Source organism: Sphaeramia orbicularis, chromosome 18, assembly GCF_902148855.1.
Source record: "Sphaeramia orbicularis chromosome 18, fSphaOr1.1, whole genome shotgun sequence".
Classification (NCBI taxonomy): domain Eukaryota; kingdom Metazoa; phylum Chordata; class Actinopteri; order Kurtiformes; family Apogonidae; genus Sphaeramia; species Sphaeramia orbicularis.
The window spans coordinates 24,993,384-25,017,317 of NC_043974.1; the positions used below are offsets into that span (position 1 = coordinate 24,993,384).

Sequence of the window (23,934 nt, forward strand, 5' to 3'; positions counted from 1 at the left end):
AAATATTACATATTTTGATAAGATGAATTGGCAAATACATTTTAAAAAGTAGTGCTTTTGTTTGCCAATATTTTCTAGATATATGACAACGACTTCCTATATACGGTATACATTTAGGTATATGTATGTTTGTATAATACACATATAAATATTACGCTAGAGGAAATCTGGAAAATGAATTTATTCTAACATTCTCTCTTTAATTCATAGAACTAAAGTAAACTATTATTTTTAGACATAATTTATTTTAAAGTTTCACTACTTTGATCATAAACCAGTGAAACAACATTAAAATGAATATTGTTAAATATAGCTTAACCCTTTCATGCACACTGGTCACTACAGTGGACAGCTATTCTACAGCTTTTCTCTTCTATATTCATGGATTTTGTTGTTTTTGTTGTTTTTTTTTTTTTTTTCTCACATATATCTTTATTAAAGTTTTAAGACACTACATATCTTTTCTGACATGAATTGGTAACATTATGTAGATCTCTCCTGAGCATAAACCCCCAGAATCGCAAAGCCCTCCCCATAGTTTTCTCACAATATATCAGTAAATACATGTTTCTGTGCGTCAAAAATTAAACGTGTGGTGTCCAGCTGAGTGGACATTTTTGCAACTTCATGAAAAATAGGTCCATAAGATTTTTTTTTTTTCATTATCATTTTTTTAATGTATTTTTTAAATTTTTAAAATTATTTTTATTAATTTGTTTATTTATTTTAATTTATCTTTCAGAAGAAATTTTCAATCACATTGTTTTTTTCATGCCTGAAAAAGAATAAAAACACTCAGGAAAAATTTTTGATTAAGGCTCTCATAATTTGTGCATGAAAGGGTTAAATACATGTCTGTGGGAAAGCTTTGGAAAAATAGAAATACATAATTCATGTTCATTTTAAGCCTGAACTGTGGAATTTGTTGAACTAGCAACATGTGATTTAATTTGAAGGATGCAAAATCTGCAGTCTGTGTATGTAAGGACAAAAAGTGAACAATTAAATATCCAAGTCTATTCTGTAACAGATGACGACTATAATACTGTCATTCAACCAGGACTCAGATATGCGATATCCTCACGTACTAATCCTCATTTTACACTTTAGGTTGTATATTTTTTGTCATGTGACGTGTGCGTTGTGTACCGTTATTGGGCGATGACTGCTCCTCCGTCTCCCGGCGTCGGATGCTGCCGCCGCTCGATGGTCGGTGGTGGTAGTGCTTCTTTTTGTTTTTGATGAGGATCTTCCCCAACAACTCCTGAGGTGAGGGCAGCGCCTGACCTTGGATCAGCTAAAAAGTCACAAACAAGTCACAACTAGAACCTCTACGTCCATTAACACAACACAGTTTACTGTTAATATATACCAGTGTGTATCATCTATATACTGGTGTACACAATAATACCCTCTTGGATCCTACTTGCAAGTTTTTTAACTACTTACAGGGTTCGTACACATCTTTCAAGGTCAAATTCAAGGACTTTTCAAGCACCTCATATCAGGATGAAGTCTTTTTGTCTTTATGTTTTTAGTCTTTTAGTTTGGACCCAGAGAAGAGATTTGCAGATGGAAGGTATGTATTTTACAATTCTAGTGTTTTCTTCAGCTCCTTTAAGCTTCAATATTGTCACCTTCCTTCTTTTTTTTTTTTTTTTTTTTTTTTTTGCCTAAATCATTAAATACTCAATTTCTGGTAAGTTTTTTTGTGTTTCCTGAAGAATCTGAAAAAATGACAATTATTTTAGGTGATATTTTCCAGCTCTGCGAATGAAGTCATATTTTGTTAAGTTTTCATGTTTTCTTGCGATCTGTTTTATTTCTAAGGACAAAAGTAGGATTATTTTGTTGGTTTTGTTGCATATTCAGGGTTTGTACACATTTTCAAGGTCAAATTCAAGCACTTTTAAGGGTCATTTTCAAAATTTTCCAGCACATCACCTTATCACTGAGGTAAAATACATATACTCAGGATTATTTTTACCTTTGCCAGGAGGTATTGTGATCACTTTGCTTTTTGTGTTTGTTTGTTTGTAGGTTAGCAACTTTACGGGAAAACTATTACAACCATCTTTACCAAATTTTAGAGAGTTCCAGATGGAAGGTGTGCATTTTACAATTCTAGTGTTTTCTTCAGCTCCTTTAAGCTTCAATATTTTCACCTTCCTTCTTTTTTTTTGCCTGAATTATTAAACACTCAGTTTCTGATAAGTTTTTTTGTGTTTCCTGAAGAATCTGGAAAAAATGACAATTATTTTAGGAAGATGATGATATAAAAACCAGGAGATACTTTCCATCTGAGCAAATGAAATCATATTTTAAGTTAAGTTTTCATGTTTTCTTGCAATTTGTTTTATTTCTAAGGACTAAAGTAAGATTATTTTGTTTGTTTTGTTGCATACTCAGGGTTTGTACACATTTTTCAAGGTCAAATTCAAGGACTTTTCAAGCACTTTTAAGGGTCATTTTCAAATTTTTCTAGCACATCACCTTATCACTGGGGTAAAATGCATATCTACAGGAATACATATACACTATACTTTTTATCACAAGGATGTACATTGTATTATGCTATAAACATCTAAAATGATGCTTCATAATAGCAAAAAGTTTAGAAATTAAAGAACACAAAGTTTTATCCAAAAAAAAAGGGAAGCCACTTGGCGATTTTCAGACACACTCACACCGAGACAAAGATTAAGATAAAAATGTACCTGGAGTCGACCTGAGGACACACGCTAATTTTCATTTTTGACATAAAGTTTTGTTTTTCAAATTGCATCACCTCTGTAAGTAGCTTTGGCTTGGCATCTAACCTGGTAGAGTTAATATTAAAAATAAATAAACAGATCACATCACAGAGTTAGAATTACAAGCACTTTAAAGCACTTTTCAGATCTTGAAAACACAACATTGAAATTCAAGCATTTTCAAGGATTTCAAGCACCTGTTCAAACCCTGCACTTATCTATTCCTATTTTTATTACGTGTATTTTTACCTTTTTGCTTTTGTTGCGCTACAGTTTATACAGTTACTTATTTCACTGACAACACTTGCAGTTTTTTTTTTGTACAAACAGGCCAATTCCATCTAATTACAGGGTGGGGAAGCAAAATTTACAATGAACATTTAGTTGTTTTTTCTCAGCACGCACTACGTCAGTTGTTTTGAAACCAAACATATATTGATGTCATAATCATACCTAACACTATTATCCATACCTTTTCAGAAACTTTTGCCCCTGTGAGTAATCAGGAAAGCAAACGTCAAAGAGTGTGTGATTTGCTGAATGCACTCGTCACACCAAAGGAGATTTCAAAAATAGTTGGAGTGTCCATAAAGACTGTTTATAATGGAAAGAAGAGAATGACTATGAGCAAAACTATTACGAGAAAGTCTGGAAGTGGAGGAAGCAACAAAAAACGTACCAAAGCTTTTATTAAAGCTCTCAAATCCAAAATCCTAAAGGATCCAACCAAATCCATGAGAAAAATGGCAACTGAACTTGAGGTAGACAACAAGACCGTTAGAAATGCAGTAAAATGTGATTTGAAGTTAAAATCTTACACAAGAACACCAAAACACTTGTTGACAACAGCAACAAATCCAACTTTAGGAATTTTTGGGAATCATGTTTATGGCCGCCTTCTAGCTCAGATCTAAACCCTCTGGATTCTGCTATTTGGGGCGTTTTAGAACATGCTACCAATAGAACATCACACAGCAATGTCGACTTTCTTAAAGATACTATTAAAGAAGAATGGGAGAAGTTGTCACCCGAATATTTGAGGAACACTTGCACAAGTTTCAGGAAGTGTGTGAAGGCAGTTATTGAGAAAGAAGGAGGACACATAGAATAAAAACATTTTCTATGATGTCAATTTTCTTGTGGCAAATAAATTCTCATGACTTTCAATAAACTAATTGGTCATACACTGTCTTTCAATCCCTGCCTCAAAATATTGTAAATTTTGCTTCCCCACCCTGTACAACACCTAATGCCCATAAAAACAGATGGAAACCACTTATAATTGTCTTTCAGATGTGAGTAATTGACAAGAGTTGATCTCCATAATATCTAAGATGTTGTAGTGGTTTGTAATTCACTGAAATTATTCACTATGGAATATTCACTTCTGTTCAGTTCGATGGAAAAGTGACTTAACATGCATTTATTAAAGATTTAATAGCATTATAAAATGATCGTGTAAAATAGTAATTGCATAAAAAAAGGATACTTAGTATATTATCCTACCGGATATTTCTCCAGTGGATCGATGAGTAAAGCGTCTCCGAAGATGGTCCTGCAGTACTCGGCCATCTTGGCTTGCTGCTTGGCTCTGAAAAAAGACAGGAAACACATATTTAAAGCCGACAAACCTTCCTGAGCCACTATTCAGAATCCATGTCAAGAAGAACAAACATAAGCACTGACTTTATCACATAGTGCGGTTAGAAATAGTAAAATAAAAAATACAGGACAAATGATCCAGAACAGACTGAGCCCATTACATGTTATTATATGAATGTCCTCACACGCTGAAAAACTTACGAATCGACGTGGTTTTCAAAGGACAGGATGAGCGGGTACGGTGACATCTTGAAGGCACTCTCTGCAATCGCCTCAATCACCTCCTGCAGCCCAAGAAAAATTAGAAAAATGACACTGAGATGTCTTTAGATGAAATGTTTTAAGAAGTATTTCTACCCAAAATACCATAATTTAACCTTTGCGTCGATGCATATAAATAACCTATTTCTATATCCTCATTGAGCTGCATCTTCTGTAACTTAACATCTCAATACAACAGTCATATCGTCACCTTCCTAAAATAAACACTTCCTAAACAATATTGTAGAACTAGAGGTCTTTGGAAGGAAGAATGGAAGAAAATCGTAAATACAAAAACCGAAAGACATTTAGCTGACTACAGAACATGTCAAATAGTAATACTACTAAATACTGAGGTACTTCTACACACAGTACTGATTAAGTATGACACGTACCATAGTGGTGTGTTTGTTTTTTTTCTAGATTATGAAATAAAAACTAACAATGCATCAGTGTTATTAATAATATCGATGATGTAGATCTTTTCAATGAAATAAAGCCAAATCCTCACCTTCCTAATTTTTTTTTTTTTTTTTTACAAATATTTTTTTTTTTTTGCCTAAATCACTTAATTCTACTTCTAATGTTTTCATCAGCTCTTGCAGCTTTAACCTACAAAGACCCAGTGCTACTTCTGTGGCAAGTACAAAAAATGAGTTTCTCCTCTCTGTTTAGCCTTTCTTAAATGATTTATCACTATTTATGATAATATTATCCTCCGCATTTTGTATTTTTTTAAAAGGAAAATCAGGTATTTTCCTATATTTAATTCTCTGATCATGTAGATGTTCATTAAAGCTCAGATTAAAGTTGAGGGATATTATATCAAAGGAAAAAGTGATTTTTGCGGTACAATATATTATTAATTGAACATAAATCGAGAGTGTCCATCTACTATCATTTATCAAACTCCATGGGTTTTACTGGTAAATCAATGTTGTAGAAGATGACTGTTTCCATGGTAACTACGGAGGCTTTGAACGTCCAAATGGGTCATACCTGATGATCATGAAAAGATGACAAACTATTTTACACCAGTTATTTACATGTATTGATAGGATCAGTGGATCAACAGGTATTAAACATTTTAGATCAGTAGATGCTTTTGGTCACCAGTGGCTGTTTGGGTCTTTATGGATTAAACTCAAATATTGTCACCTTCCTTTAAATAATTGCCTAAGTCATCCAGTATTTAATTTCTGGTTAAGTTTTTGTGTTTCCTGAAAAATCTGAGAAAAATGACTTTGGCAATTACTTTAGAAAGGTGACGATATAAAAAAACAGGTTATATAGACATACTTTCATTTGTTTAAGAGTTAAAAACAGACATTTGAAAAATATAACTTTTTTTTCTCCTTCAGACAAAGCTTTAAGCATACTAGACAAACTCAGAAAAAAACACTTAGGTGACAATAGTATACATACTTGTACACATACAGGGTGGGGAAGCAAAATTTACAATGAACATTTAGTTGTTTTTTCTCAGCAGGCACTACGTCAGTTGTTTTGAAACCAAACATACATTGATGTCATAATCATACCTAACACTATTATCCATACCTTTTCAGAAACTTTTGCCCATATGAGTAATCAGGAAAGCAAACGTCAAAGAGTGTGTGATTTGCTGAATGCACTCGTCACACCAAAGGAGATTTCAAAAATAGTTGGAGTGTCCATAAAGACTGTTTATAATGTAAAGAAGAGAATGACTATGAGCAAAACTATTACGAGAAAGTCTGGAAGATACTATTAAAGAAGAATGGGAGAAGTTGTCACCCGAATATTTGAGGAACACTTGTGCAAGTTTCAGGAAGTGTGTGAAGGCAGTTATTGAGAAAGAAGGAGGACACATAGAATAAAAACATTTTCTATTATGTCAATTTTCTTGTGGCAAATAAATTCTCATGACTTTCAATAAACTAATTGGTCATACACTGTCTTTCAATCCCTGCCTCAAAATATTGTAAATTTTGCTTCCCCACCCTGTATATGTCCATATTTACATGGATGTGTTATGTTCTGACGCACCTTTATTTTTCCCCCTTTGTCTTTTGTGGGTTTTTTGTTATAACTCTTACTTGACACTTTTGGGTGATTATTGCTCTCTTATTTTTTTGCCTTGATAACATTTTTGTAAAATATTACATATTTAGCGTGTTTTTTTAATAGGTGGCCAATTTGTTTTTCCGCCGGCAAAGCCTATAAATTGGACCGGCACTGGGCTCTCGCTCTCTCTTCACCTCCTCCAGCGATGCCAGCGTTCAGAGCGCGCACATCGAGGCGCGCATCCGCTCCACTCCACTCCACGCAAGTTGCTGCACGCCAGCGGGGCTTTTTGTTAGCCTTTTGTTAGCTTTTCTCTTTTTGTTTGGCCAGGTGGATCTGGACGTCCTGTTTTCGCTTTTCTTTCGTTAATACTTAATTTGTGGTTTGATTTTTGATAGGGTAGTGGTGTGCTGGCAGCTTCTACAGCCCTGTACAGGACTGGCCTGTCCAGCGCACCGTCCTTGTGTTTATTTTGCCGGTCCACTCTGGTCTTTTCTTTTGTTACTTTGGGCACGGGGTTTAAAAGAGGTTTGGATTCTGCACAATTAACCCTTTCATGCACCAATTATTAGAACCTTAATCAAATTTTTTTTCCTGAGTGTTTTTATTCCTCTTTAGGCATGAAAAAAACAACGTGATTGAAAATTTTCTTCTGAAAAATAAATAAAAAATTTAAATAAATAAAAATAAAAATAATTTAAAAAAACAAACATTCAAAAATAAAAATGAAAAAAATTTTTTACGAGCGTATTTTTCATGAAGTTGAAAAAATGTCCACTCAGCTGGACACCACACGTTTAATTTTTGGCGCACAGAAACATGTATTTACTGAAAAATTGTGTGAAAACTATGGGGAGGGCTTGTGATTCTGGGGGTTTATGCTCAGGAGAGATCTACATAATGTTACCAATTCATGCCAGAAAAGATATGTAGTGTCTTAAAACTTTAATAAAGATATGTGTAAAAAAAAAAAAAAAAAAAAAAAAAAAAAAAAAGACCAACAAAATCCATGAATATACAAGAGAACAGCTGTGGAATAGCTGTCCACTGGAGTGACCACTGTGCATGAAAGGGTTAAAAGCAGCTTGTTTTCAACAAAAGAAGTGAATCGCTGAAGAACGAAACAAAAATAAGTCAAATATAATAAAATGTGTTCTTTTGAATTATACTCTTGACTCAGTTGTCCTTTGTAAATATGTTTCACCTTTGGGTTGTAACAGGATGTCAGAGTGAAATAAACTGAAAAAAGTGAAATATCAGGTCACCACAAACAAATACTCCTTATATGCAGCAGTAAACTGATGGGAATTCCCCCTGTAAATAACTGTAACTGCAGCTTAAATCTCGAAAAATGTTAAATGAATAATCTGATGAGGAGTAAAACAAAGTGGGCCGGACCTTGAAGGGTATCTCAGTGGTCATAGTGAAGCCGTGGGTGATGTAAGGCTCCTCGTCCGGCGGTCGGCCTTTCCAACAGTCCAGCTCTACGCAGCGGCAGCCGGTCAGAAGAACCTGCCTGTACATCTCTACTGAGGACAAGCCGGTGAGCTGACCCACTGTAGAACACACAGAGGAAAACATGGGTTTGAAGAGCGCTCAGTTTGGTCTAAAATAAAAGTGAATGAATGTTTTTGTACATGTTTTCACCTGTGAGGTATGTGTTGTGTGAGGAGTTGATAAAGTAGTGAGCCAGAGGTTGGTTCATGTCGTCGATGACATCCAGCCTCTCAGGGGGTACGATGCTGTTCTCCTCTCCTCCCAGATACCGAGTGAAGGCCTGCAAACTGATCTGGTCTGTAAAAAAAAAAAAAGAAAAAGAAAAGAAAGAATGAGGAGTGACAGGAGCTTATTTGTATTGCAAAAAACAGACTAGCAAAGACAGGAGCTTGACTGAACTATTATGAAGATCATTTTGTGTCTTTATTATGCAAGCAAAGGGAAAAAGCAAACAAAAAATATAGTTTGGAAACAAAGATGAAGGTTTCAAAATTTTTAAACGTAGCAAAATTGTGTTCTTATTTTCTTTCATTTCAAATCTGAAACTTCTGCTTCCAAGCCAAAATGTTTTGTCATTTCAAAAGTTCTGTTTGCATGTCCAAAGGTTTTGCAACTCTCAATCTTTTGCAAATCAATAAGTTTTGCTTGCGAGTTCAACTGAACGTGATGGGGTGGGATCTACATGAGCAGAAGGGGTGGATTACTATTGGCAGCTTGTTTTGGATTGACAGTGTGGCTGGTGCCTGGTCCGGCCCACTTGAACACGGTGGGAGTATTATTTGGCTTTTTTTAATTGCAAAGATGTGACAGTCTATACAGAATATGTAAAAAGGACAGTGTTACTACTAACATTGATGCATAGTTACTTTTTATTACAAAAATTTGGGGAAAAAAAAAAAAACAAAAAAACAACACCACACAATTATGGTATGTGCAATAGTTACTCAGTACTGTATGCAAAAGTAACTCAGTATTTAGTAGGACTCCCTATTTGGCAGGTATCGCAGCAGGAAAACATGTTTTGTAGTCGACAAAAGTCTTGCAAAATGTTCCTTATATTCATACGATCTTTTATTTTTGCTCAATTGATGAAAAATGTGTTTATATATGAATGATGAATGTTGTTGGTAATACTGCCTTTAGCATCTTTACAACTAAACAATAACCAAATTATGCCATTTTTAATCCTCTTTTTCTTATTTTCAGTAAATACATCATTTGTTTTCTTGGATTTAAAGTAATTCTTTCTATCCCAAAGAGATCATACACATGTACTTATTGTTTTACTTTGACTTTTTACCTGTCACCAATAATGTTCTTTGTCTTTCCTTCTCTGCTCATATTTCTCTACATCAACAACACGCAATAATTTAAGACTTAAAGTCATTTTTATTAGATGAATTTTCAGCTGCAACAGCACAACTCTAAAATACAATGATTTCAGGGCCAGATTAACACTTCATTGTACCCTGGGCAACAATATTCAAGGGCCCCACCGTCACAACCCCAGGATCCCTATAATCTGGCAAAATACAGAATAAGTTCCAGGAATATATGTAAATATACCCCATACTTCAATGTCTAACTATCATCAAATGCATTTTGATGTACAAATGTGGAAATGCTCGTTGAACTACAAGTGCACCACTATAGCCTCTTGTCAAGGCCTCTTACTTGCATATGATGATATGAAAACAAAACACATTAGCATCAGTATAATCTAAAATTGATCCACTACACTACATACTTTAAATTTTCAGCTTTTTTAATGTCCCTCTCCTTTTTTAATTTTCATGTGACACTCCCACTTAGCTGCTTCTCCATGTTTGCAGTGTTTTGATTCGCGTATGTCGCGTAGTTCTTGACGTCTCACATCCCGCTCAGTGCACGCACATTGATTTGCGTCACCGCTGATTCGCTTTTTGGACTGACCAATGAGGAGAGGGTCTCAGCTCACGGTCACAGACAGCAGGACCAGGGTTTCTGTGCAGTGCAATGGTTCCGGGCAGCGGACAGTTTCATTTATAAGCAAAAGATAACCAGATATTTTCGTTATGCCCGAGCTACCCAGGGCCCTTCAGAGGTCGCGGGCCCCTGGGCAATTGCCCAGTTGCCCATATGGTTAATCCAGGCTTGAATGATTTGTCTCTTTATCTCTAATAATCACCAAGGGTGTCCCACAAGGCTCAGTTTTAGTTCCTGTCTTTTTTCCTATTCACACATCACTTTGACTACTTTTTCAGCAAACTGCGACAACATATTAATGACTTGCATCTAATCCAGTAAACTTCTCTCTGCACTTGGTTTCACTCCTGATCATTCTTTAATATCTATCATTACACTTGAACTGAAAAGACTGGTCTGTCTTCTCTGAATAAGGAACAAAATAAGTTCATGTGCTTGTGCCACAAAATTACCTTCCTGTATCATTTCCTCATAACAGAGATCTTACCTGACTCAATCCAACGACCTTTTTTCACGTGATGTTATGCAACTTGAAAGAAGTACTTTTAGTTTTTATGATCACAGTAAATGACACTTTTTACAAAGAAGCATAAGAGTGAACACTCTGTGCTTAATGACAGTACATGATCAAAAAAATCACTCAACTTCTGATTTTTTTTTTTTTTGCATTACTTTCCAGCTTAATCTTTGACGTGTTCTTTTGAGGAGCAGAATGAGACCATTTTTATCCCTGTGTGCCTTTGATACTATTGTATAATTACTCAGTTTTTTGTTTTTCAATAAAATATAGTTGACAAAGTGATTGTTCATGTGTTTTGTACAGTTTTATGTTGTATTTTATGGTGTATAAAAGCACTGTAAGGGGCTGTAAATACAACAATCTATGCTACACATTTGTCCCTTTATAAATAAATGAAAAAGGAGAAAAAAAAATCATCACTTTGTCTGCATGTGCTTTAAATGATCGGTGTAGTTTATCTGTGATCTATAGTTTTTCTACATCGATTTTAATACAGTTTTTATTTGTAATCTTCCACTTGTGTTTTATGTCACTGTTACTCAGCGTTAGTGTAAATAAGGGTCAAGACTCACTGATCTTCAACTTTTTAAAGTAAATATCTGACTGTTAAGTATGATTTTTTTTGATAATTATTACAGACATAGCATATATACAACATTTTAGACACTGCTTCTTTACAGTTTTGCACATCTCAGTATCAGATGGAATATTTACAATAGAGTAAACATTTTATTTGTCTTAGTTTTGCTTAATTTGATCGCACGTACCCACGATCCTCTTGAGGACAAAGTATTTCAGAAGATGAATGAAGATGATCGCACATATGGGATATTATAGGATGCCAAAAGGTCTGCATGAGACTGTATGTAATCCACTTGTTGTAATTTTCAGTTAAAACATCATTTGTGTTCTTAAATTAAAAGAGTACATCATAAACATAGCGTGCACCAGATGAGCCACAGGGGTAATATGTGCTGTCCTTTGTTATGCTGTACTTGATGTAAGAGTTTATACCTATAAACCCAAATCTGTGACTGATGAATGTAAGTAAGCAGCAGCTGAGGTGGACATTCAGTGCCATAAGATTAAAAAGTTAAAAAATCTTGGAGCCCTTTTTTAGACACATTCCACAATCCTTAGTGTAATCTGACTCATGAACTTTTTTTTTTTTTTTTTTTTTTTTTTTATCAACTAGCACAATGACATCCTGACAGGTGAGGGACTGTATTGTGCCTGTGAAAGTGAAATACATGGGGATAAATGGGATTACTTTGAGGGGATTACTTTGATTATCTTTTAATTTTGTGTAGAGGTTATTTTGGTTTTTTCCTTTTCTTTTCTACAATGCACAGATCTGTATTGTTCGTTGTCATTACTGTTTGCATTATTCGTAAGAAAAACTTAATTTAACCCTTTCATGCACGAATTGTGAGAACCTTAGTCAAGATTTTTTTCTTCAGTGTTTTTATTCCTCCTTAGGCAAGAAAAAAACAATGTGATCGAGTTTTTTTTTTTTCTGTGGATTTACAAAAATATTCATGCATTTAATTTTCGAAGTAAAGAAACATGTGTTTAAAACCCAATATCAGAGAGGGATATGAAAACAATGAAATAAAAACATGTTTAATGCTGCTAATCTGATGTCTTCTCACATTTTAACATATTCTAATGCAAGTAATTCCTCACTTCATCGAGATAATATGAAAAAAAAACCTTCTTGTGTAACAAATAACAATAGATTTCCACTCAAACATGTCACTGCAGATCAGGTTTATCAAGAACAGCACAGTTACAGTAATAGTCTGAATATCAGTGTTTGAGATGGTGCATAAGTGTCCACTGTATTGGCTAATATGAAACTAAAACAACAAAACCATGAATATACAGGGGTTGGACAAAATAATGGAAACACCTTAAAAAAATCAACAAAATATAATTTAATATGGTGTAGGTCCGTCTTTTGCGGCAATTACAGCCTCAATTCTCCGAGGTATTGATTCATACAACTTGTGAATTGTTTCCAAAGGAATTTTAAGCCATTCTTCAGTTAGAATACCCTCCAACTCTTTTAGAGACGATGGCGGTGGAAATCGACGTCTTACTTGAATCTCTAAAACTGACCATAAATGCTCAATAATGTTGAGGTCTGGGGACTGTGCCGGCCATACGAGATGCTCATCTTCATCAGAATGTTCCTCATGCCATTCTTTAACAATTCTAGCTGTATGGATTGGGGCATTATCATCTTGAGGTGAAGGTGTTTCCATTATTTTGTCCAACCCCTGTACAAGAGAACAGCTGGAGAATAACTGTCCACTGGAGTGATCGCTATGCATGAAAGGGTTAAAAAAAGAAGGAAAAAAAAAATCTGTCATCGTGTTGTAGTAAGATACACAGAGTTTCTCACCTCTCTCCAGTTGGCTGCTGTTGGTTTCATATTTCTCCATGATCTGTCGGACCTGTTCTCTCTTCAGCGGGGGGTACAGCACCTCGTTCAGTCGGGAGTCTCGTTGCCGGCGGTTGAGGAAGTCCATCAACTGGTCCAAAGAGATGAACGGCTTCCTCTTGGAGCCACTGCAGCGAGAAACACAAGTGTACTGAAAAAATATCTGTATGTGTGTGGTCACCTCTGCATGTGGTTCACAGTGGAAATAAGACCGCCACTATAACAGCCTGTCTTCATGTTTTCTTTGTAATAAAAGAGTCAGAAAATATATATTTTTTGCCAATTCTTTTACACTTATGTTTTCAGGAAGAACTTAACTTTCAATATCTGGCCATTAATTAGAATTATTATAAATAATAAAGGCTTAAAGCAGTGTGTTTTAGTAAAAAAGAAAAATAAGGACCTCTATCAGAAACAACTGTAGATGTAAAGTAAACAAAACTTTCTGAAATGCAGAAATAAACTTTCAACTATTTTACATCTGCTCAAACATGCTTTTTGGTCTTGAACATTCAGCATCCATATTATGGCGTCATATTTTTTGCTGCTTCCATGTGTTTTTTAGCCTGTGTGGAAGTCTTTGAAACAGTTCCTACTTATAATAGAGTCCCACATTGCTGCCGTAAAGCGTTATATACTGTCGGAAAGCTCAGGATCTCAGCTTTTTGTAGATAGTGCAAACAGTTCAGTAGTTATTACAGCTATTTCAATGCTGCACTGCAAAAATCGAAATCTTACCACGTGTATTTTTCCTCATTTCTAGTCAAAATATCTCATCACACTTAAAATAAGATATAATCACCTGAAAAGTAACTTCTAAGGGAGATACAAGAACTTATTTTTAGACATTAGATCTTGAAAATTTTATTTCAAGAAATCTTACCAAGATCATTTTCACTTGTTCCATTGGCAGATTTTTTTTTTGTGTGTGTGCTTGAATTAAGCAAAAGAAAAAAAAAAACAATCTTGAATTAAGCAAAACAATCTTGAATTAAGCAAAAACAATCCTCAATTAAGGAAAAAAAATCTTGAATTCAGTAAAAACAATCCTCAATTAAGGAAAAAAAATCCTGAATTAAGCAAAAACAATCTTGAATTATGCAAAACAATCTTGAATTGAGCAAAAAATACAACAACCTTGAATTAAGCAAAAAAAAATCTGCCAATCTGCCAAAAAATCTGAAAATTATCTTGGTAAGATTTCTTGAAATAAGATTTTCAAGATCTGTTGTCTAAAAATCAGTTCTTATATCTCACTGAAAAGTTACTCTTCAGGCGATTATGTCTTATTTTAAGTGTGATGAGATATTTTGACTTGAAATGAGAAAAATACACTTGGTAAGATTTGGATTTTTGCAGTGTGTAAAGAGCAAAATGCAGCACTGGAAAGATTGCTGTTGTTGAAGGGTTAATACTTAAGGGGTTTATATTAGAGGGGGGGCTTTTGGCAGGAGGAAATAAACATTTACGTTATAACACATTGGTGCTGAACTTCTAGAAGACTTATTAGTGTATTTGTAATACAGACCATTCCTCAAATATGCTTTGAATCTCAGGTCGGAGACAGAGGGTGTCCAGAAACTTCTGGAAGGCCTCCCACGTGAAGTCATCTGGTTTTATTCCCTCTGACTGCAGAAACAGATCAGAAAACGATGAATAGAAAGATACGGAAAGGAAGTAATAGAGAAAAATAAAAGAAAAAACACTTCACAGGTCTTAAAGCTAAAATATTAACCTGCCGTTTCTTTTTGAAGCTGGACTTTATTCAAAAACAAGTTTTTTTCAGATGAAATTGTTCGATTTAGAGGATTTTTTAAAATTCAGACTGATGTTATAACCACGTATCATCCATCTGCCTGCTTGATATGCATTTTTTTCACCCACTGCACGTTGCAAAAACAGAAAAAGATGCTTTCATAGACTACAAACTATTCCAAACTGTATACAGTGTATTACTGTTGCTCTTTTACACCTTTACCAGCAGAAGGCAGTAGAGGACAAGACAAAAAAAAAAAGACAAACGCTGACAGCGACCTTTTCACAATCTGATCGCTTATTCAAGTAGTCTTGTGACTCCAAAACTGATTTTAGGAAAGATTACAGACAGTATCCCAGACACTAGAAACCTTGTTTTACCCCCAAGCCCACAGTACCTAACTCTGCAGATGTAGGCCATGTCTTTAACAACGTAACAGATAAAAAACACATGACCTACACTTTCACTTCACTTCCAGGTTTGAAAAAAAAAAAAAAAAAAAAAAATGAATGAGGCTGTGATAGTGAGTGTTTTAGCCATGTTTACTCTGTGTGGGAAGAACAAAAAAAACCCGAACAAACTGTCAGGAAAAACTATCACTAATACATCAATCAGTTTGTTTTAATCTGCATAGCTGAGGAAGACGAGTCTCAACTTACAATTCCATTTACTATTTCTGAAAAACTCATTTAAAAATTCTAAATATAAAGATTTTAAGGCTATGCTGCTTAAAATAGGTGCCCGCTGCCATTTTTTTGTCCTCCATACAGTGCAAAGGCATGCAAAGAATGCTGTGTAACACCACAGGGTGACACACTGAGCTCCAAGGTGTCTAGTGCATTGTTGTCATATATGAACCACAGAAATACACATTTACTGAAGTAGCCACGCGGTGAGTGACTGCATTTGATGATTACCCTGTTATTCACCAGGCCGCACTGCTCCAAAGACGTCTCCACTCTCTTTTTATCTGAAAACATCTTGAGAATGCTGAAAGAAAAGACAACAAACAAGCGACTTACGGACATAAAAACACTCTTAGAAGCATCTGAGATTTACAAGAAAGGACATAAACATTAGTGACTCAAAAACAAAACTACAGAGAAATGAGAAGAGGAACAAAAACAAGAAGTGGCGTGTCAGAAAATGCCTTTTTTGCCAATTCTTTTGCACCTTTGTTTTCAGGAAGAATTAAACTTTCAATATCTGGCCTTTAATTATCTTTATTATAAAAAAATAAATGCTCAAAACAGTGTGTTTTAGGGTCTGATCAAGCGGTAACACATGGACGCACTTTGTATTCAACAGTCTCTGTCATGTAATCAGAGTAACTTATATGCAAGTATTATACATATTTGAGTAGGTATTTATAAACACTTAAACATTATGTAGAAAAAAATTTGAGGAGATAAAATTTTTTGGTGAAAAATGTCAAATTATTGCTTGGTAACACGTGGACTTGAAACTGAGATCAATTATTTTAAGTTTTACGTAAACATTCAAAACATGTGGTTCTGGACAGAAACTGATATCAAGTAGGACAAAAGCTTTTAGATATTATGTTCATCTATGCTGAAAATAAATTTTGGAGTAAAATATTGAAAAGTGTCTGTTTTATTGACATGAGAATGTGGTAGCACGTGGACAGGTTGCCATAGTAACACATGGATGACTCTTTACCATTGTATAAATCACCCAAAATGCTGACTTATTTTTTAAAACAACAAACCAGATATAATCACAATGATGTATTTAATGTATTTAATACTAACACAGTGTTATTTACAACTTGTGGTGGTCCGTACTGATGTAGGTAAATTACAAATGAAGAATCATTTCTCGGTAACAGTTCACAGATAATCAGAGAGTCAAATTTTTAGCATCAAATTCAAGCTATGGCGCTCTCCGAGTGCTTTTCTAGTTTCTTTTTTCTAATTTTTTTTTTTTTTTTATCCTATGGGTTCTGTTTGTTTGTCATGTCCGGTGTCAGTCTTTGTATAATGAACACATCACTTGAAATGATAAGTTTTATATTTGTTAAATGTTGAAAACTTCTCTAAATGTTGAAAAGTTCTACAAATAAAGTAAAAAAAAAAAAAAAAAAGTGTAAAATGCAGCGCCGCAGAGACTAACTGTTGTTAAAAGGTTCAAACACCATAGAGTTTAACCCTTTCATGCATAGTGGTCACTACAGTGGACAGTTACTCTACAGTTTTAATCTTGTATATTCATGGGTTTTGTTGTTTTAGTTCCATATCAACTAACACAGTGGACACTTACATGTCATGTCATAAACTACAATTCATACCATTACTGTAACTTTGCTGTTCTTGGTTGGTTCTTGAGTGGAAATTAATTGTTAATATTTATTTTTTGCATATTATCTCCATGAAGTGAGTAATAACTAGTATTAGAATATGTTAAACTGTGAGAAAACATCAGATTAGCTGCATTAAACATGGTTTCATTTCACTGTTTTCATATCACTTTATGATATTGGGTTTTAAATACATGTTTCTTTGCTTCAAGAATAAAATTCATGGTGTAGCTGAGTGGACATTTTTGTAACTCCATGAAAAACAGGTTGATTTAAAAAAAAAAAAAAAAAAAAAAAATTAAATCACATTGTTTTTTTTTTTTTTTCATGCCTAAAGAGGAATAAAAACACTTAGGAAAAAAAAAAAATCTTGAATAAGGTTCTAATAATTCATGCATGAAAGGGTTAATGTGTGTTTCTCACTTCTTCACAGGAATCTTCCCATCCTGATTCACCTGCAGCTTTAACTTAGTGTACCTGCAACAAACAACAGATAGATAAAAAAAAAACAAAAACAACGAAATATTGGAGTTGTAAACATAAAATCTATAGCTGTTTAATGGCAAAATGAGACATGTGACGTCTTACGCTCTGAGGAGAAACGTGGTGCGTGAGGCATTCTGCGAAAGTATGTTTGTAGCCAAAGTGAAAAGCTCATCCGTCCAAATCTGCAAACAAACACATGGGGAAAAAAAAAAAAAAAAACTCAGCTTGTTTGACCGGTCGTCTGGTGTCAAAACTGCAGGAAATGGTTTCTATACACAATACACCACTCAAACGTAGGTAATAACCCCTTTTACGGCAGCTAAACAAGGCAGAGCACATGTTTCTAAGTCAACATCGTAAAGTGAGTAATCAGCTCAAAGCCTGAGGAGTGAAAGAGACGAGGAGAGGGGGAGAAAGGAAGGGAGCGGAGATAAGAGATAAGAGATATGGGACGGGGTGATGCTGGTGGTGGTTTCCATGGTTACCTTGGCTGTGTCCTCCTGCATAGCCTGGAAGTTGAGGAAGGAGATGTTGACCAGGTCGTTGCCATAGACGACGGTTACAAGCTTCCCCTCTACGTTGTCGCCCTTCCCGAAGCCGAGCACCTCCCGTAACTTTGGGTCCTGGTGCACACAAACACTTTTACACTTGTGTCCTTTTATGGGATTCACATTATATTAAACATGAGCCTTTCACGTACACGGCGCATGATTTTAACAATACATCAACCTCAGCTCCAAACCCTGTTCTTCCCGCTCTTTGTGCATTTCTGCTTCTCTTGGGAACGGTAAATGTGATGCATGTGGTGCAGCAATTTGATCTAATTAACCAAACGACTCTTTCCTCCTTTTTAAGCATCTCTCTGTCTCCCTCTCTACCAACGAATCCCTCTTCCACTCAGTATCTCTCCATCAATTATGCATTCTCTCCATCATTCTCTTTGTATCACGTCTTCCTTTCATTCCATGTAAATAAATTAACTCGTACCAGTGTTGATCAAGACCAGGGCACAAACTGTACATCATGATAAATAATATAGAAAGCAAATGTCTAAACCACAGGTGTCAAACATGCGGCCCGGGGGCCAAAATCGGCCCGCCAAAGGTTCCAATCCGGCCCGCGGGATGAATTGGCAAAGTGCAAGTTAGGGCATCGAACTCAAAAATAATATCATAGTGACCTATAAATAATGACAACACCATTTTTTTCTCTTTGATTTAGTGCAAAAAACATTAAATTATGAAAATATTTACATTAACAAACTATCTTTTAACAGTAAAATGTGAATAACCTGAACAAATATGAACAACCTGAAATGTCTCAAGGAAATTAAATGTAATTTTAACAATATTCTGCCTGTTACTAAATGTTCTGTGTCTGTGTAGATCTCATCTGTGATGCACATTGAGCCTATAAATGATAAGTCGAGGCATAATATTGATAAAATTGTACTTACATTTCTTAACAAATTTCAATTTTTTCAGCTTATTCACATCGTTTTTGTTTGGATAGTTTATAAACATAAATATTGGCATAATTTAATGTTATTTTTTGCACCAAAACAATTAGGAGTTGTCATTATTTATTGGCTATAATGCTATTATTTTACTGGTCCGGCCCACTTCAGATAAAATTGGGCTGAATGTGGCCCCCGGAAGAAAATGAGTTTGACACCCCTGGTCTAAACACTTGATTTGTAAAAATATAAAAAAAAAAAAAATTAAAGGATGCTTTTATTTTTTTTTTTTTTTTTTAACACATAACAATTAGAACATGTTTCTGTTGATGTAGGCACATATTTCAGTGGTCTTGTATTGGGGATAATATTTCGATTTTTTTTACTGTAAAGCAACATTTTATTATTATATGCATCTATTGTCTAGATCACAGGTGTCAAACATGTGGCCCGGGGGCCAAATCTGGCCGCCAAAGGTTCCAATCCAGCCCGCAGGATGACAAAGTGCAGAAGATATTAACAGTCAAGGGCGTCAAACTCAAAAATAACAGCATAATAACCTAAAAATAATGACGCCAAATGTTCTTCTTGGTTTAATGTAAAAAAAATTAATATCACATCATGCCTCTAAATAATGGCCACTCCAATTTTTTTTCTTTGGTTTATTGCAAAGAACATTCAATTCTGATATCCTTTAATAATAAAACATCAATAATCTGAACAAATATGAACAACCTGGAATGTCTAAATAAAAATAAGAGTAATTTTAACAATATTCTGCCTGTTTTGTGTCTTGGTAGATGCACGTATACATATTGATCAAATTTTTCTTATTATTTCTTCTTATTTTTCTTCAGAAATTTCAGTTTTTTTCAGGTTATTCACATCTTTTTTGTTTGGATAGTTTGTAAAATGTAAATGATTTCATAATTTAATGTTATTTTTTTGCATGTAAAAAATTTGGAGTTGTCATTATATACTCAGTGCCAATGAAAACACAACACTTGAAGATTCTTATATTTTTTCAAATCGATGAGGATTTTTATTCCATAAGCTCTTTGGAATTAATCACAGGCCATTTCTATACAGTAAAAATAAAAAATCACATCCAAATTTGTTGACAAAAAATAAGGATAAAGAAAGAAACTCAAGGATCCCCAAAACCAAAAGTCACAAAGCGGTCCCGGAGGTGCTGCAGCTCAATGTAGCGATCCTGCTGTGGCGTGGTCACACATGCTCGTCCAGGACCAGGTCTGTCTGCAGTTGAGCCAGTTTCTTCATGCCTTTGTTGCATCCTGACAATGGTGGACACATTGCATCCAAAACGGCGCGCCACCTGCCGAGCAGAGATTCCAGCCTCCAGGAGCCCCATAGCATGGCATCTGTGGTCACGTGTCTAGGCATCGCTGAGTTATTGCAAATGATTTTGGTGCTTTTCAGCTTGCCTTTATATATAGAACATGACCACTCCTTAACTGACCACAATTCCTTCCTCAATCAAGCGTGACAATAGCTCAACCCGTCTCAGGTTGTTAAGAAATTGTCTGCGATTATCTTATACAGGTGAAACTTAAACATATTGATGCAGCTCAGGAACAATAAAACATATTAAAGTGTTGCGTTTTCATTGGCACTGAGTATATATAGGCTATTATGCTATTATTTTACTGGTCTGGCCCACTGGAGGTCAAACTGGGCTGAATGTGGCCCCTGAAAGAACATGAGTTTGACACCCCTGGTCTAGATAAACCACAGGTGTCAAACATGCGGCCCGGGGGCCAAATCCGGCCCACCAAAGGGTCCAGTCTGGCCCTTGGGATGAATGTGTGAAATGTAAAAATTACACTAAAATATTAACAATCCCTTTAGTTCAGGTTCCACATTCAGAACAATTCAATCTCAAGTGGGTCATACCAGTAAAACACGATCATAATAACATAGAAATAATGACAACTTCAAATGTTTCTCTTTGTAAATGTAAATATTTTCATGTATTTACACTAAAACAAAGTTTAATTTTGCAAAAAATTTGAATGACCTGAAGTGTCTTAAGAGAAGTAAGTACAATTTTAACAATATTCTGCCTGATATTAAATGTTTTGTGTATTTGTAGATCCACTGTGATCTGTACGTTATAATGTACATGTGGAAATGATAAACTGAGTCAGAATATTGTGAAAATTATACTTATTTTTTCAGTTTGTTCATGTTATTCACATCTTTTGAAAGGATAGTTTGTAGATGTAAACCTTTTCATAATGCAAATTTACTTTTTTCGCTCTAAAACGTAGAGAAAAGTTTGGAGTTGACATTATTTATATATTATTATGTTATTATTTTACTGGTCCGGCCCACTTCAGCTCAAATTTGGCTTAATGTGGCCCCTGGACAAAAATGACTTTGACACCCCTGAGATAAACCAATCAGTAGAGCTGCACAATATATCGTTTGAGCATTGTAATTGCAATGTATGTGTGCGCAATAGTCACATCGCAGGTCCTGCAATGTAGGAGGCAAATAAACTCAACGTGTTCTCATCTAATTTCCACCTGGGTACCTGACACACACTGCACGCAGCGATCCACCAATCACAGTTGTTCTTAATCATTTTGCCGGAGCAGACCACGCCCCTACACATGGAATGAGTCGCTGGTAACAACATTGAAAAATGAGCAACAAACAAGAGAAAAATCCCTGAAAACGAAGACTTGGTGCCAAAAAGAAAATCAATGTCAGTTATCTGGAATTATTTCGGCTACAAGAAAGATGATACTGAAACACGTGTTCTGTGTCGACACAAGAGGAAACACAACTAATTTGTTTGACCGTTTACATTGGCGCCACACAGCTATTATATCCTCCTGAGTAGATTTTCATACTGCAATATATATCGCAGGGTTTACAAAAATCGCAATGTCAGTTTTTTCCAATATTGTGCAGCCCTACCAATCAGTCATAACTTTCTGAACACCGACAGGTAAAGTGGTGTTAACCCTTTCATGCATGAATTTTGAGAACCTTAGTCAAGATTTTTTTCCTGAGTGTTTTTATACCTCTTTAGGCATAAAAAAACCAATGTCATTGAATTTTTTTATAAAGCTATTTTTCATGAAGTTACAAAAATGTCCACTCACCTGGACACCATGCATTTAATATTTGAAGCAAAGACTAAAACCAATCATCAAAAAGTAATATACTGTTTGAAAACTATGAAATAAAAACATTTTTCATGCTTCTCACATTTTATCATACTCTAATATTAGTTATTACTCACTTCATGGAGATAATATGCAAAAAAAAAGCCCAACTTTTTGATTTGGAAAGTAGTTAATTACAGTCTTAACAACAATTAGCAATTGATTTACACTAAAACATGTTAGTGTAGATCAGGTTTATCAAGAACAGCAAAGTTACAGTAATGGTATGAATTCCAGTGTATGTGATGGTACATAAGTATCCACTGTGTCGGCTGAAATGGAACTAAAACAACATAAAACATGGATATACAATAGAACAGCTGTAGAATAACTGTCCACTGTAGTGACCACTATGCATGAAAGGGTTAATGTGGATTATCTCATTCCAATGGAACCTGTGAGTGGGTGGGTTATATATTAGGCAGAAAGTGAACATTTACCACTCGAAGTCGATGAATAGGAGTCTGAGCGAGCATCTCCAGATCTTATTGTTCATTCCCAATCAAAAGTATTTAGTACCGACCAAAATTATCAAAAGAACAACCAGATCTCAACCAATCGAGCATCTATGGGAGCAGAACATTATCACCACCTGTCTAATATTGTGTAGGTTCGCCTTTTTTCACAAAACCAGCTCTGACTGAGGCCTAAACTCCACCAGACCTCTGAAGGTGTACTGTGGTACCTGGACCAAGATATTAACCCTTTCATGTATACTGGTCACTACGGTGGACAGCTATTCTACAGCTGTTCTCTTGTATATTCAAGAATTTTGTTGTTCTTTTCGTTTTTGTTGTTGTTTTTTTACACATATCTTTATTAAACTTTTAAGACACTACATATCTTTTCTGACATGAATTGGTAACATTATGTAGATCTCTCCTGAGCATAAACCCCCAGAATCACAAGCCCTCCCTGTAGTTTTCACACAATTTATCAGTAAATACATGTTTCTGTGCGTCAAAAATTAAACACATGGTGTCCAGTTGAGTGGATATTTTTGCAACTTCATGAAAAATAGGTTTGTTAGATTTTTTTTTTTCATTATTGTTTTTTATGTTGTTGTTTTTTTTTTAAATTAATTTATATTTATTTTTCAGAAAAATTTTTTCAATCGCATTGTTTTTTTTCATGCCTAAAGAGGAATAAAAACATTCAGGAAAAAATTTTGATTAAGGTTCTCATAATTCTTGCATGAAAGGGTTAAACAGCAGAACCCTGAAGTCCTGGAACTAGAGGTGGACCTCCATGGGTTAGATTTATTTATCCAACACCTCCCACAGATGATCAATAATCCTGATACTGGGATGTCCTTCCTTAGTCCATTTTGGGTCGGTACTAACCACTGCAGACCAGAACCACCCAACAAGACCTGCATCACCATTACAATATGGACCTGGTCTAAGTCACTCAGTTCCATACGTTGCTCATTTTTCTGCTTCCAACACGTCAGCTTCAAGGACTAACCCAGTGGTTCACATCCTTTTTAGGCCCCTGACCCCATTTTAACATCACAAATTTCTGGCGACCCCAGACATTCAAAACAGAGACGTTTTTTTGCTAAAATTAATTTGTTTTTGATCATGTAATAGTTTGCTATACTGCGTTGCAAATAAACATTAATTTTAGATG

The 23,934-nt window shown here is 35.0% G+C and overlaps 1 protein-coding gene across 1 annotated transcript in view; it reads right to left on the reverse strand.

The window, feature by feature from the left end:
• plcb3 (phospholipase C, beta 3 (phosphatidylinositol-specific)) overlaps positions 1-23,934 on the reverse strand; it is a 146,027-nt gene that overhangs the window by 30,213 nt on the left and 91,880 nt on the right. Inside the window, exons 4-14 of the mRNA XM_030162722.1 lie at positions 18,135-18,272; positions 17,752-17,831; positions 17,587-17,640; positions 15,764-15,836; positions 14,619-14,719; positions 13,052-13,218; positions 8,310-8,456; positions 8,061-8,218; positions 4,557-4,639; positions 4,260-4,344; positions 1,150-1,297 (exon numbers count right to left, since the gene is read on the reverse strand). Coding sequence (XP_030018582.1) covers positions 1,150-1,297; positions 4,260-4,344; positions 4,557-4,639; positions 8,061-8,218; positions 8,310-8,456; positions 13,052-13,218; positions 14,619-14,719; positions 15,764-15,836; positions 17,587-17,640; positions 17,752-17,831; positions 18,135-18,272 — 1,234 coding nt within the window. The remainder of the gene's footprint in view (positions 1-1,149; positions 1,298-4,259; positions 4,345-4,556; positions 4,640-8,060; positions 8,219-8,309; positions 8,457-13,051; positions 13,219-14,618; positions 14,720-15,763; positions 15,837-17,586; positions 17,641-17,751; positions 17,832-18,134; positions 18,273-23,934) is intronic.